We start from the raw sequence: 13340 nt of genomic DNA, 5'->3' as shown, positions 1-13340 counted from the left end.
CCATGCTCCGCAGGCACCGTGGGGCTAGGACCTTCTCCAGGGCGCCTGGCCTGCCGCAACGAACCTTGCGCAAGGAGGGCAGCTCGGTGCTGGCGTCCGTCAGCGGAAAGGGGCCAACACCCCGAGGAGCGTGTGGCTTGCCTTATCATCTGGCGTGGGCCTCTTTTAAGCCGGTCTCTTGCCATGAGCAGAGAAGAAATTAAAAGGGGGTGTCCAGGGAAAGCTTTCTCGACTCTGCATGACACCGGCTGGGTTGCAAGCCAGGGATGGCTTGTCCTTAGCGCCAGAACCCAAGTGCAGCAGGTAACAAGGCGCATCTGGGCTTAATGGGCACGGCAAGCCAAGCCTGGCTTGTACAGCGGGATGGGTTTTCTGGTGGTGCAAACCCCGGTGTGGACTTGCGGGGATCTTCCTGTGCCTTTTTACTCAAATCCCATCAAATCAGTGGGGCTCTGCCGGAAAGAACACAGCACTGTCATGTTGCGCGGCCTTAGACTTGCACGCACCTTTTAACTGCATGCAAGTCTAAGAAACCCCTCGGCGACTCTGATTTCGCGCGGAGGTGTGTTTCTCTGGGCATGTCGGTGGCTTGGCACACCTTGGCCAAGCAGCACGTGTCACAATCAATGGGATCACCGGACGCGTGAGTGAAATTCGGAGAACAGATGCAGCTGAAGTCTCAAGACCGTTCCTTCCTCCACCCTGGTAAGTGACTGTGTAGAAGGTGACATAGTTTTGTTGGCTTACTTCCTGGTTCATCTACTCAGACTCTCTGGGCCTCGAGTATAGAGACTGCGGAATGCATATACTGCCACAATGGTGTTTTTTAAAGAAAAGTATATGCGACGAGCCCAAGGTGAGGTGCTGCAGGACAGCCTCGGTGCCCCCCCGGTTGCTTTGGCCTGCAGCTTCTCTGAGCCAGGACAGGCACTGGCCCACCCCTGCCCTTTAGATGCCAGCACCTGTGGCACCACAGCTTGCCATGACAAGCGGGCCTCCCTCCGCCCTGGCTTGCCCTCCCTCCGCCCTGGCTTGCCCTCCCTCTGTTGCAGCTTGGCCTGTTCCTCGAAGGGGGTGCAGCACAGCAGTGGAGGCAAGGATGGGGAGGGGAAAGCACCGACTTGCCCAAAGGTCCAAGTGCAAGAATTCACTGGATACGGTGGTGGCTGTCTGGTTTTGTGCATCTTTCCCTCGGACGCCGGGGCCAAGGAACCAAATGCACCCGGGAATGGGTTGGGGAGAGGTGTGGGGTTGGGTAGGGGTGCGGGCTTGGCTCACACAGTTCCTGCGCATGAGATGGGGTTGCATCGTAAAACATCGCCGCGCCCCTGTTGCTATAGGGCGACTGTCGACAGGCCGTCTTTCAAAGAAGGCAGCCACTGCTCTTAAGGGGATGCCCTCTGCCTGGCAGAACACAATTTTGCCATCGGTCTAGGCTGGACAGGCGTCCGTGAAACAGAATTCCCCGATGCTGGAACAGGGCACAGGGAACAAAAGGGCGCAAGGAAGCACCGGTTTGTCCTAAGAGTGAATTCTTGTCAGTGAGTCTGAACTGCCAACAGCAACTGTGGACTAGAACGAAATCCCTGTTGTGCTTCTGGATGAAATTACTGAACAGAAAGCAATACAGATCCTGGAAATTCATATGGCTGAGAACCAAAAACACTTTATGCACCTTTACATAAGACAGTAATAATGCCCATTAATTAGAATATGTATGGCAAAGATTTTAATTCCATGCATATGGGTTTTTTAATAACTGCAGAAAAAAACATACAAAGAAGCATTTTTTTAAAAAAATCCTCACATTAAAAACACAATCAATATTCCTTTTGCATTGCACTTTACGAAGGGAGAGCTGAATCTACTCATTGCAAATGAACAAGGGCAAGACAACTTTGTATCATGCACAACAGTCTGAATAGCGGTTTCTTGCTTCCCATATTTCAATTCTGCCCAATTTTTCTAATGTATCTGCCTTTATTTTTCTGTAGCAACCCCCCCTCCCTGCCCCCATAAACGGAATTGTACTTCCTCCTCCTCGGGTTCCATGCTAGTAGAATGGATAACATCAGCTTTTTAATACAACCTTTTTTTCCCCCTCTAGTGTATCTTAAGTCAATACTTTAATGTTAGGACGGGCGACTGCACTTTGGTAACTTGAGAAAGGTATCATTCACAGAGCAGGGTTTCTTCAGCATTCATGAACGGGATACAGAGATGGGGCGCGCAAGAATCCGCGACTACTGGATTGCTGCCCACTCCCCCCAGGTAAAGGTTTAGGGTGGTACTCGGGAACTGTCTGGCCAGCAGGACTCGTGGGGGACGGCATCCCTGAATCGAACCGCAGAACAGCGACCCAAGCGACTCGGCCGGGGGACCCAAGTCCGTCGTCTTCCCTGCACTGCAGTCCTGGTTTTAACCATTCCGATTTCACCTTACACCCCTTCTTACTCTCAAAAGAGCCTCACGGGTCTTGGGAGGGGGGGTGGAACTGAAGCCAGCCCACCACGGATGAAAGGTTAAAATACCTCTCGGATGGAAATAGGGAAAAAGGGAACACAAAGTGCAGTTCTTTACAAACAACGTTTCCGAAGGAAAAATAAAAATCCAGCGGGTTATTAAGTGTTGGCCCCAATCAGGTAGAAGCAAAACTCCTACTGAGGATAGGACTTTGCCCTGAGTTGTGTCATTTACTGCATATTTTTAAATCCATCATTGGGAGGGGCAGGGATTGCGGCACAGATCCCAATATTAAAGTATTTATCACATTTAATACAAAAAAGCCCCCAGGACAAACCCCACCCAAAGAATAAGAAATGTAGCCTTAATTCTCACAGCAGCAAAAGTCTCTTGTCTCTTTAATACAAAGTTGAGCACTCCTGGGAGGGGATCACGGCCCTCGCTCATGACAGCCGGGATAAGCTCCATACAATACTGAAATTTCTGAGGTGATGATTAAATGGGGACGAATTCTCTGGGAAACCAGAAAGAGCGGTTTCCAAACACACGTGCCGTACGAGTTTTCCCGAGTATCTTCCACAAGCGACTTCATGGTCCAGCCGTCTTCCTGTGACGCTCGCTCGCTCGCTCTCTTTTTTATTCTTCTATTTGTTTCCTAAAACTGAAGTGCTCTGGAGTTGAAGTGAGTCTTTAAAACACATCAGTTAATAATTGACATATATATATCTATATATATCTATATATATCTATATTGAAAAATGTTACGGCATGATTAACAAACACTGAATTTAATAAGGCTGGGTTCATTTAGGATATAACGCAACCTCGTTTCCCCACCGCAACCTAACCACCATCCCTTTTTCTCCATGGACTTTCTTCCTTTTCTTGGTTCAAGCATGGAGGAAACAAGTTTTTTAGCTAGGAAAAAAACTAAATTTGAAATTCTCATAGAAATCGCCTGGTTTAAAATGGTCATGGCTTATTTGAGGGCTTTTCCCAACACTTCTCTTAAGAAAAAACCCAAAGGGCATAGCAAGTTGTCTCTATAGAGTAGGTACTGGAAGTATTCCCTCCCCCTTTATATATATATAATATATATATATATATATTATATATATATATGTATTTAAAAAAAATCTTGCCAATGGCTTTAATACCACATCTTCATGACTCAATTGTTTGCATTTTTAAATAGCTTATCACAAAAGGGGTTTTGTGTGTGTGTGTCAATTCCAAAGTGTTCCCAAGAAGCAGCCCCGTTGCTCGGTTTGGATTCCGCTTCCATGCTGCTTGCCAGGCATGTGTTTACCAGTAGAAAAAAATTATTATTATTTTTTTTTGCTGCAGACTCAAAAAGTAGTTTAGGCTTATAGACCCTCTTCATGTTATAGGCACGGGAAGATGTTGTGCTATATGAACTGGAAAAAGAGAGGTGGGATTCAGTGCTTCTGTTAGAAAGAGTAACATTGCCCTCCAATTAAGAACGAAGTCCGTGTTTCTCGGCGGCGAGGCCAGGGACGCCACCCCTCGCCTCAGCTCCTCTCCTACACTTTCTGCCTTACTGTGTATCTTTCCTCCGTCCGGCCTCGGGATCAGACGGATGCCCCGCACTCCTCAGAACGGGCTCAGTTCTCCAAGCCTCTCGCCGTGTGTTCACTGCCGGGCAGCTCGCTTTGCTTGGGCCACAGCTGCTCCTGCAGTTCCTTGACTACTTTTTCCAGGTGTTCCCGTGCCTCCCGCTCATGCAGCAGATCCGCACGCAGCTGCTCCCGGTCCGCTTCCGCGTGCTGGAGTTTCACCTGCAGGTCCTCAATCTGCAGAAGCCGGAAGGTTAAGGGGAATCGTCAGGGGAATTCGTCAGAGGGGGCGTCTGTTTGTGACGAGCAAGAGCGAGCGCGCCTTTGCAACTGGACGGAAGGGAGGCAACGCAGTAAAAGGAGAAAAGCGGAGGCTGGTGTAAGTGGGAAGACAACACGGGGAGGTATGCCGAGGAGAAGGGGGTCCTAGCAGGCCCGTCTCTCCCCTTGGTGGAATCCCAGCCTGTCGCAAATGCCATCCAAGCCTCCTGAGCTCCTCCACCCCAGCTCCCACCCACCCACCCAAATCTTTTACAGACTGTCCCATTACTAGCGTCTCAGAATGGTTTGCAACAAGCACAGGTAAAAATGGCACAGCGTCCAATAAAATCACAATTAAAACCCATTTAACATTAAAATAACGGGAGCATAAACAGGTTTGTTCTGGGTCACGCAACGCGCCAAGCTCTGGCGGGTGATCAGCCAAAGCCGGTAGGATGGCTTGGCTTGCGTGTGGTTAACAAACCGTGCTTTCTGCGTCGGACCACACAGGAGCTTTCCGTGCTGTGTGAACCTAGTCCTGTCTCGGGCCCGGTTTTGACCCATTTGGCTCTTGCCCACCCAGTGCTGCTGCTTCAAAGGGTTTTTTAAAAAAAGCGAACAATGGCGAGGTGGAAGCTTTGGCCGTAGATAAGCCCAGACCGAAACCCTGACTAACCGAAAAGCAGCTAGGGATGGCCTAACTCCTTTGGTCTGCTCCGAGGAAATCACAGCCATTGATTTCCTGGCTAACTTCAGACTCAGCTTTTTCTGATGCTATTTCTCAAGAGCTGAGGGTTTTGCTAAATTTGAAAGCGAGGAGACAGCCGCATCCGCTCTTGTATTCAAACACAGACATCCTACGCCGAGAGGGCAGCTGGGGGAGTTCCAGAACGAGTACTTCTCGCACGAGGCTTTCTCATATACAGCAACTCAGTCCCGGCCCTCGGCCTTGAGAAAAGAGCGACCCGGCGGCGTTCTAGGCTGCACCAAGCGAGGCTCGAGGCTGCAAAGCAGCAAACGGCCCTCGGCTCTCGCCCCAAACGCCCAGCACTCAAAGCTCCGATCCGGCTGTGTTTAGTCTGGGCATCGCTTATCGGCAAGAGGTCCCATGATGCCCGCAGGAGGAAACACGCACGATTTCCTGCTTTTGCTCTTCTAAATTTGGCACGGCTCACAAAAGGAACTGTTACACTGCTCCCCTTCCTGTTAGGAAGGCTTTGAGGAAGAGTTGCCTAGAACAAGGGTTTTGTTCGTCGTTTTCCCCCCCCTCCGCCCTCCCCCACTCCTTCTGTGGGTGGTGTTGGGCACTCTTGATGAGTACAAAACAACAACAGCGAAATTCCCTGAGAGAGAAATCACGCAGCGCTCACGCTGTAATAACCTTGCCCTGGAAAGCCTCTGCAAGATGACTCCATGATCTTTGGCTTAATAGGACCTAAGTGTGCACTCCGCCTATTTCATTATAAAAATAGATTTCCTTTCCCCTTAGGCAGGACAGTGAGGTGGGGGTTGCAGCGCTCGCTCAAGATGGCAGCATGGCATCAGGAGTGGCGCCCTGGGCGCGGGGCAAGGGGCCGTGGCTTAGAGTCCACGCGTAGCCACTGGTGAGTCGGTAAGAGCCAGCTCTGCATGAGAAGGTCCCCAGTTCGTCGTCTCCATGGACAGGTATGTCAGACCTATCTCTGACCTAATCTGAACCGAGCAAAGAGTGCTCTGTGTTGATGTGTGGAAACTGCTCGACGCCTTGGAAGACAGCCCTGCTTTGGACGTCAGGGCTTCCCACGTCCACCAGAGGCTCCACCATCTTTGGAACTTCTGCCAAGACTGGCCCTCTCAGGCCCAGCTGGAGAAGCAAATCTACTTGCCCTTCCTCTGATGTTTTTCACCCCACCGGGAGAGGTGGCAGAACGTAGAATCCCGCCCGTTTATTCTTCCGACCACCACCTCTGCCACTGGGATCTCAAACTAAGAGGAGGCACCAGCAGAGACCGCAAGATGCACTGGGAGGATCTTCACTTTGACTGCTGGGCCATCGACATAGGTCAAGAAAGCGCACGCGTCGTCCAGGAGAAGCATACGGATTGGCCTTACCTGGGCGGAGTATTTGGCCCGCAGCCGGCCTGCTTCACAGCCCTTGTCGCACACCCGGACTTGTCTGGCCTGCTCCAGCTCCCGCTTTAGCCGTATTCGGGACTCGTTGGCTTCCTTCATTTTCTTCTCGTTCTCAGCCCGGAGGCGTTCGATCTCTTTCCTTAGGTTGCGCTTGGCTTCGGTGGCTTCTCTCAGCTTCTCTTTCTTGGCCACGCGGAGGAACTCAAGCTCCTGCAAGAAGATGTGGCAAAGCCCTCTTAGAGAGTCTTAAAGACCATGGGCCTTGGGGGGAACGCACGTGGCATCCAAGCAGAAACGTTCCTAGGACTGCAGGAAAGGGCAGTGGGCCATGGCCCGGGGAATCTGCCCGAGGCCTAGACAGACGCATTTATGGATTTGATTTTCAAGCACGCACTTAGCATTTCTACGGCCTTGCACCCTGTCCTCTTCCCGAGCTTTGGGCATCATGCATTACATTGGAAAGACAGCAAACACCGTAGGGGCCTCCAGTTCGGTTCCAATGTTGTGATTCTGGTATTATGGCTGCTCTGAGTCTTAAAAGGGTTCCAAGTGGGATAAATGTCCCGCATCCCCTCTGCCTGCACCCTCCGCCCTTTCCCATCTGTACATGCAGCCCTTCCTTTGTTAAGCCACACAGAGCTCCGGGGGTCACCGGAAACCCCCGCTCCTCCGGCAAATCCAGCTTTCTAAGCCAGGACGTGATCTCCCTGCTGGCCTTTCCTCCCGGCCGTTCTAAACACAAACGCTTTGCCCTGCCGCAGAAGCGACGGCATCGGATCCAGCCGGGCTCGCCCTCTGGCGGGGTTTCCAGCCCGTGGAAGCGCCGCTCGGCCTGTTCTGGCACTCCGCTTCGCGAGAGGCCAGGAAGAGGCGTGAGGCTGTGCGGAAGGAGCGAGTCGATGAAGGATGGCGCTGCCGTGAAGCACAACGGTTTGGGTGACGCGCGTCCTCCTGCGCACCACCTGCATGAAACCGCATCGTGTTTACGGCTGCGGCTGTTTCATGCCGCATTTAGTGCGGTTCACGGGCAGCTGGGACCCACCTAGAGAGTTCCGCCACTCGGACAGGATGGAACTGACCAAACGTAGATGAAGCGCCTACTGCTCAGCCACCACGCAAGCTGGGCTGCGGTTGTCGTAATGCCGACAACGAGGCGGGGCCATTGCAAAGCCCACATCTGCGGGCGAGCTGGGCACGTGCCTGGGGGAGACTAAGGGAAGGGGAGGGCCCCAGAATCCTTCCTGATCCTCGCGCAGCTTCAGCCTGCCCTGCTCATCGCTAGGAGCTTCACTCCGCAAAAAGCCCTTCCTTTGGCCGAACGCTTCCAGCAAATCGAATTCACCGAACGGCCTTCCCTCTCATCCTCTAGACAACATGGGCAGCCCGTGCATCTCTCAACCGTGCCCGTGTCCACCTCCCACTTGAGCCGGCTTTCTTCGCTAAAGAAAGGGCTCGGACACGGGGGCCCTCCTCACAGGAAGCTTGCTCCAGCTCCTCGGCCATTCGGGACACGCTATCCCAAATGTTTGCAGGGCGACAAGCAGTTCCCTCCGAAAACCGGTAAAGCCATTCAATCTTCCCAGCATCAGGCACTGCACAGGCGCAGCACCCATAATCTGTGGTACCCAGAGGCCACGGTGAAGAACGGAGCACAGCATCTGTGGCACATACGCGTCGCCCCACTACGAAGGGATGGTGCTTCCTGGTTCACCCCCAGGCAGAGCAACCCCTTCAACTCACGCGATGCAGCACCCCGTAACAGCTTGCTTCCCAGACCATCGGGAAGGAAGGACGGATGGACGGACGGACAGACAGATGGAGGAAGGATGGAAGGACAGACGGACGGAAGTGTGGGTCCAGGCATTCTCTGGCTTTTTATGCCCTGGGTGGGGGAGGCTTCCATGCAGATTTCTCCATGGGGAGGGCCCCGGGCATTACCTGGTGAAGGCTGCGTTTGGCCTGCAAGGCGGCGTTGAGCTTTTCTTCCTGCTTCACTCGCATCTTGACGACCTCGTGGAGGAATTTCTCTTTGGCTTCTTTCGTGTCCAGGCCGCCGTCCAGGGCCTGCCTGAGGTGCTCCAGCTCCGCCTCCAGCCCCGTGGCGCTGCTCGGGGGCTCCGCGTGGCCGGCGGCTTCAAACACGCTGCCGGCGGGGAGCGGGGCTTGCATGCCGGGCGAGCTCATGTCCTTGGCGGAGCTCGAGGAGGTGAAGGACGGGGACGACAGCGAGGACAAGGAGGAGGTGACTGGAAAAGAACACAGCGCCGGCAGCCGCGCCAGCAGAAGCGGCGTTAGAAAGCTGGAGCGGATGGGTGGCAAAGGACGTCTTTGGGCCGAGGATTCCTCTCCGGGCCAAGCCCCCTACCCCACCACTTGGCAATGCAGGCCCCCGGCTCATGTACGTTTCCCTGGCTAGCCCATTCCGTGTGTTGCGGAAGCATCTGGTCCCCTAGCAAAAAGTTTGGATCCCCATCCGATTGCCCCTCGTGTCAGGCAGCATGTGGGAAAGGAGGTTTCTCTGCAAGCAAGAATGTTTTTTGGGGTGTGCTGCATCTCGCCAGTGGGATCTTTGCCCTCAGAAGGGTGCAGGTTCAATGGGAGACAAGATGAGAGCATTCCAGGATGAGTCTGAGAGAGAAATCTCAACGGGAGCTGTGAAGCGCAGGACTGGCTGCTCCCTGCACCCCAGTGAATGCAAGAGGGACCCCTGGGGGCAGGACTGACTGGACCCTGGCTCAGCCGAGTCCCCCGCCCTATTGGAAATGACCGTAAAGAAACACCCTGGGTGGGATTCCTTCTTCCCAAGCCTGACAAGGGGGAATTGGGGCACCAGAAGGGTCCGAGTTTGCACTGCCCGCTTTCTCCAGGACGGCAGGTCCAACACATTCTGGATGACAGAGGCGGAAGGAAGCCTTGCGCTCTCTTTAACCCCTTCCACCGGGGGGGAACTTATTCTCTCCTTTCTTGGAAACTGCCCGTGTGTTTAGATTCTCAGAAGAGGCCTTCTGCTCGGCCCTGTCCTCATCAGGGCCGTAAGCGCAATGGGAATGTGGGAAAGGGCCTTGGAATGCCCTTCCGAAGGAAGCTGGGCCAGATCTGCCGCTCTTCTGTCCGTACACAAAAATGTTTTCATTTAGGCTGGGCTTCGGCTGTTTTACTGAAGTCTTCCTTAAAATTCCTGGTGTGTTTTTAATGGGGCTGCGTGTATGAATTACTACTTTAACTCCCATGTAACTGTTCCTAGCTACTGAAGCACTGACTGTAGCGGAAAGGCGCAAGAAACGAGGACTACTCCCCTAAAATGGACCTAAAAGCTGGCCACAGTCCCCAGGGACCAAGGAAATGTAAAATGAAGCAAGACTGGATAACTCACACTTACATTCTTCTCGGGTTTCCACTTCAATTTCTGCTTCGGACTCCTTCTCTTCTTCTGTTGCGGGGAGAGCAGCGGCAGTGGGCGTGACGGCAGCGGTGGGAAGAGGTTCGGGGATCGCCGGATTCTCGGGGACGTGTTTTCTTTTCCTCGGCTGGGGAGGGCTGCTCAGCGGCTCACTGCTCCGTGGCACCGCCGTGGCGCACAGGGGGTTGCTGACGATCTTTGGCTGCGGTGGAGGGGCGAGGGCGACGTTGGGCGCGACGGCGTTCTCGAAGCTTTTGTACGAGTAGAAACTGCAGAGGGAGGGAGGGAAGGGACACCTTGACTTGCCTGGGTGTCGTCGCCACGCTGCTTCGAGGGTGGCGCGCCCAGCAGGCAGGCTCAGGAGAGGCCGGGCTGCGCGCGAGCTTTTGGGGATGCAGTAACGCAGTGGATCAGCTGAAGCCTCCACTGCAGGAGCCAAAACTTCTGCCTCCCGACTGGGGAAGCCAGCCAGCTGCTTATGCTCCCACATCCCCCAGCTCAACGGTGCCAGTTCCGCCTGTGTTGACTCTCTGAAATGCCACAGCCTTTTCTGATGTGCCGGCCTTCGTAACCAAGGGGGCTGTGGGTTCACCTGGCTCTGGCTTACCTGTCTCTGATCAAAGCAGGGATGTGGTTTGGGAGATCCTTCTCACTGGCTGAAACGGCCGGGGACCAGGGCCGGAAGGCAGAGAGGCGCTGCCGTGGGTGTATGCAGCCGATGCTCTGCTGGAGGCAGGGGCAGAGAGAGAACAGCATGAGAGGAGGGCATGTGCAGAGGGGCGGGAACAGGTAGGGGCTGGGGGCTCGAAGAAGCAGAGAGCGCAAGACGACGCTCGTGTCCCCGTGGATGACGCCCTCTGCGAGTGGGAGAGCACCTGCTCTGAATGAGGAAGGTCTCGGGTTCAAATGCAGCCATCTCCAGGGAGGGCTAAGAAAGACACCCCCCCACACACACCCATCAAATCCCTGTGTGTCACTGGCGGCGATGTAGATGATGCTGGACGGGATGAGCCAAAAGTCTGACTCAGTATGTGCCTCATTTATCAGACGCTTTTAATGAACCAGCAAAATCGTGCGCCTGCATCTGCACGTACAATTTCAGAGCCACCGTGCACGGCCCCGAAACAGGTTCACCTACAACTTGGAAGAGGAATGTCTGTAGAGGCCTCTTATCGAAAGTTTGGTTTGGCAAGAGTAGATTTTGAAGTAAGTTTCTAAAACAGAAGCCAAGTTTTTAAAGGTCGCCCTGTTGGCTGGGGCATGCTGGTAATTGTGTGCTATTTCTTGTCTGAATGCATGCAAGATTGCACTGCAAAATGCAAAATACGAAGTATGAGCAAAGGTCACCTGCCATATGGTACACACACACAGGGTGCCATCTTTATTCCCAATATAGATTTCCACCCTTTTCTGAAACTCTTTCTGTATTCTTTGGAAACCGGATGTTACCCTCAATGCCATGGGAGCTGGTTTGTAGAAAAGTTTTGGAATTTGGAGGCTTCCACGGAGGGGAAAAAGCGGGTTTTAAAACCATATCCCTGGGCTGGGGGCACAGAACTGTGAGCAGGTTGCTTATGCCGGGCCGGAGTGGCTGCCCATCTAGTTCTAAGGTCTCAGGCAGGCAGAGGTCTCCACCATCTCCTGGTCAGACCTCATCTGGAGTCCTGTGTCCAGTTCTGGGCACCACGGTTGAAGAAAGATGCCGACAAGCTGGGGAGGGTTCAGAGCAGGGCAACAAGGAGGATCCAAGGACGGGAAACGCAGTCCTCTGAGGAGAGGGTGAAAGAACTGGGCATGTTTAGCCTCGAGAAGAGGAGACATGATAGCACTGTTCAGGTCCTCGGAAGGCTGTCACAAAGGGGAAGGCCAGGATCTCTTCTCAGTTACCCCCGAGTGCAGGACACAGAATAACGGGCTCAAGTGACAGGAAGCCAGATTCTGGCTAAGTATCAGGAAGAAATTCTTGACTGTTGAAGCACTATGGCAATGGAACCCAAGACCTAGGGAGGTGGTGGGCTCTCCCACCCTAGAGACCTCCAAGACGCAGCTGGACAGTCATCTGAGAGAGATGCTTGAACTTGGGGAGTCCTGTGCTGAGCTGAGTTGGCCCCTCCCAGCTCTACGGTTCCATAATTCTATGATCGCATTGTAGCTACTTAGTTCTGGGGCTGCAGCTGACACTTTCTACATGCAAACCCGATGCTTGGCCGCCAAGAAAAGACCTCTCTGCCGCTACTCACCTTGCTGGACGAACCGGACAAAGACCGCAACCAGTTCGACTGTTTCTCTTTGTCGCCAACTACCAGAGCCTGCAAGGAGTCGTCAGTTTTCAGTTTCTTGGGAGCAGGAGGATCAGATGGGACCTGAACGGGGAAACAAAATGGTTTAATGATCGGGTGCTTTCTTCTGGTTATTTTCTACAGCATTTTAAAACATCAAATGTAGGTCAAAGCCTCTGCACATCCACATGAGGTCGAGCAAGAAAGCTGCTCATTTTGTTATCACCCACCCACTCGCCTGGGCTGGTCACAAAGAACGTTTCCAAGTTCTGCAGAACTGTTCCTTGGGCTGGAAATTAAATAAACCCAGGCTGGTAAGGGGAAAGCAGGCATGAGATTAACGCCCCGAAGACGACAGTTGTGGCGCTCTTAACAACTCGGAGTGCAGGAGGAGAGTTTTGCTAGGTGCCACGCAGGTTTGCGGTGTCCTTGCAAAACACGTCAGCGAAAGGTTGCATTTAATGCCAGCTACGACCGCAAGCAAGGTAAGCTCTTGGGTTTTACGCTTTCATGTTTCAGTTACGGAAATGTCTTGTCCTGGCAAAACAATACCAGCCAGGTACAGCGATGTCACGAATACGTTAAGCCAATAAATGGTACATATAATAGGAGTATTCATGCTAGGGAAATTTGAAGACAGAGGAAGAAAAGGGAGACTAAATATGAGAGCGTGGGCTCCGTAAAAGAAGCCACCGCCATGAAATTGGAAGAGCTGAGTGGGGCTGCTGCAGACGGCCTATTTTGGAGGGCTTCCACAAGCCCATTTTGGGCCCACCAAAAATGTAAGGTGACTTGAAGGCATGTTAACGGCTGCAAGGTAGTGACAACTGAAAGTCTAGCATCTTTTAATTCCTTTGGTCCAAAGGAAGGCAAACGAAGTCTGTACTGAGCCGGGTTTATTAATTCACCGGAGACTAGTTAAGAGAAGAATTGGATGTCACAGGCTCTAATCCACCAAGGTTCTGGCTATGCTGAATGCTGAAAGGTGCCAAAAAGATCTGTTTTGTGTTTACATGCACATACAAAGGCATAGGCCCATCTTCCGCCTGAATCAGAACATCCAAAATCTCCAAATATGTAAATTATCTGCCATTATCAATAGGAAAAGTCCACCTTGGTGTGGAACGTACGTTGCCTTTCAGCAGATACCTGTGTTTTCCTGCAGATTTTCAATGGCATCATACAATTACATCCACCCAAATGTGGATTACTTTACAACTAATCTGCAGCTCTGTGTGCTGCACGGCG

The 13340-nt window shown here is 52.8% G+C and overlaps 1 protein-coding gene across 4 annotated transcripts in view; it reads right to left on the bottom strand.

The window, feature by feature from the left end:
* Positions 1-1648: 1648 nt before the first annotated feature.
* The window catches only part of SKI (SKI proto-oncogene), a 142082-nt gene continuing 130390 nt past the window's right edge, over positions 1649-13340 (bottom strand). Inside the window, exons 2-7 of one of the 4 annotated variants that reach the window (XM_044445245.1) lie at positions 12054-12176; positions 10421-10539; positions 9793-10082; positions 8352-8659; positions 6393-6623; positions 1649-4277 (exon numbers count right to left, since the gene is read on the bottom strand). In XM_044445245.1, the coding sequence (XP_044301180.1) occupies positions 4089-4277; positions 6393-6623; positions 8352-8659; positions 9793-10082; positions 10421-10539; positions 12054-12176 (1260 nt within the window). In that variant the 3' untranslated portion in view covers positions 1649-4088. Of the gene's footprint in view, positions 4278-6392; positions 6624-8351; positions 8660-9786; positions 10083-10420; positions 10540-12053; positions 12177-13340 lie in introns of all 4 variants that reach the window. The other 3 variants (XM_044445246.1, XM_044445243.1, XM_044445244.1) reach the window with 3 other exon arrangements.

This window comes from Varanus komodoensis, unplaced genomic scaffold (genome assembly GCF_004798865.1).
Source record: "Varanus komodoensis strain SLA01 unplaced genomic scaffold, ASM479886v1 scaffold48, whole genome shotgun sequence".
NCBI lineage: Eukaryota > Metazoa > Chordata > Lepidosauria > Squamata > Varanidae > Varanus > Varanus komodoensis.
Note: the sequence above shows the minus strand (reverse complement) of the source record. Positions and strands in the feature narration are given on the sequence as shown.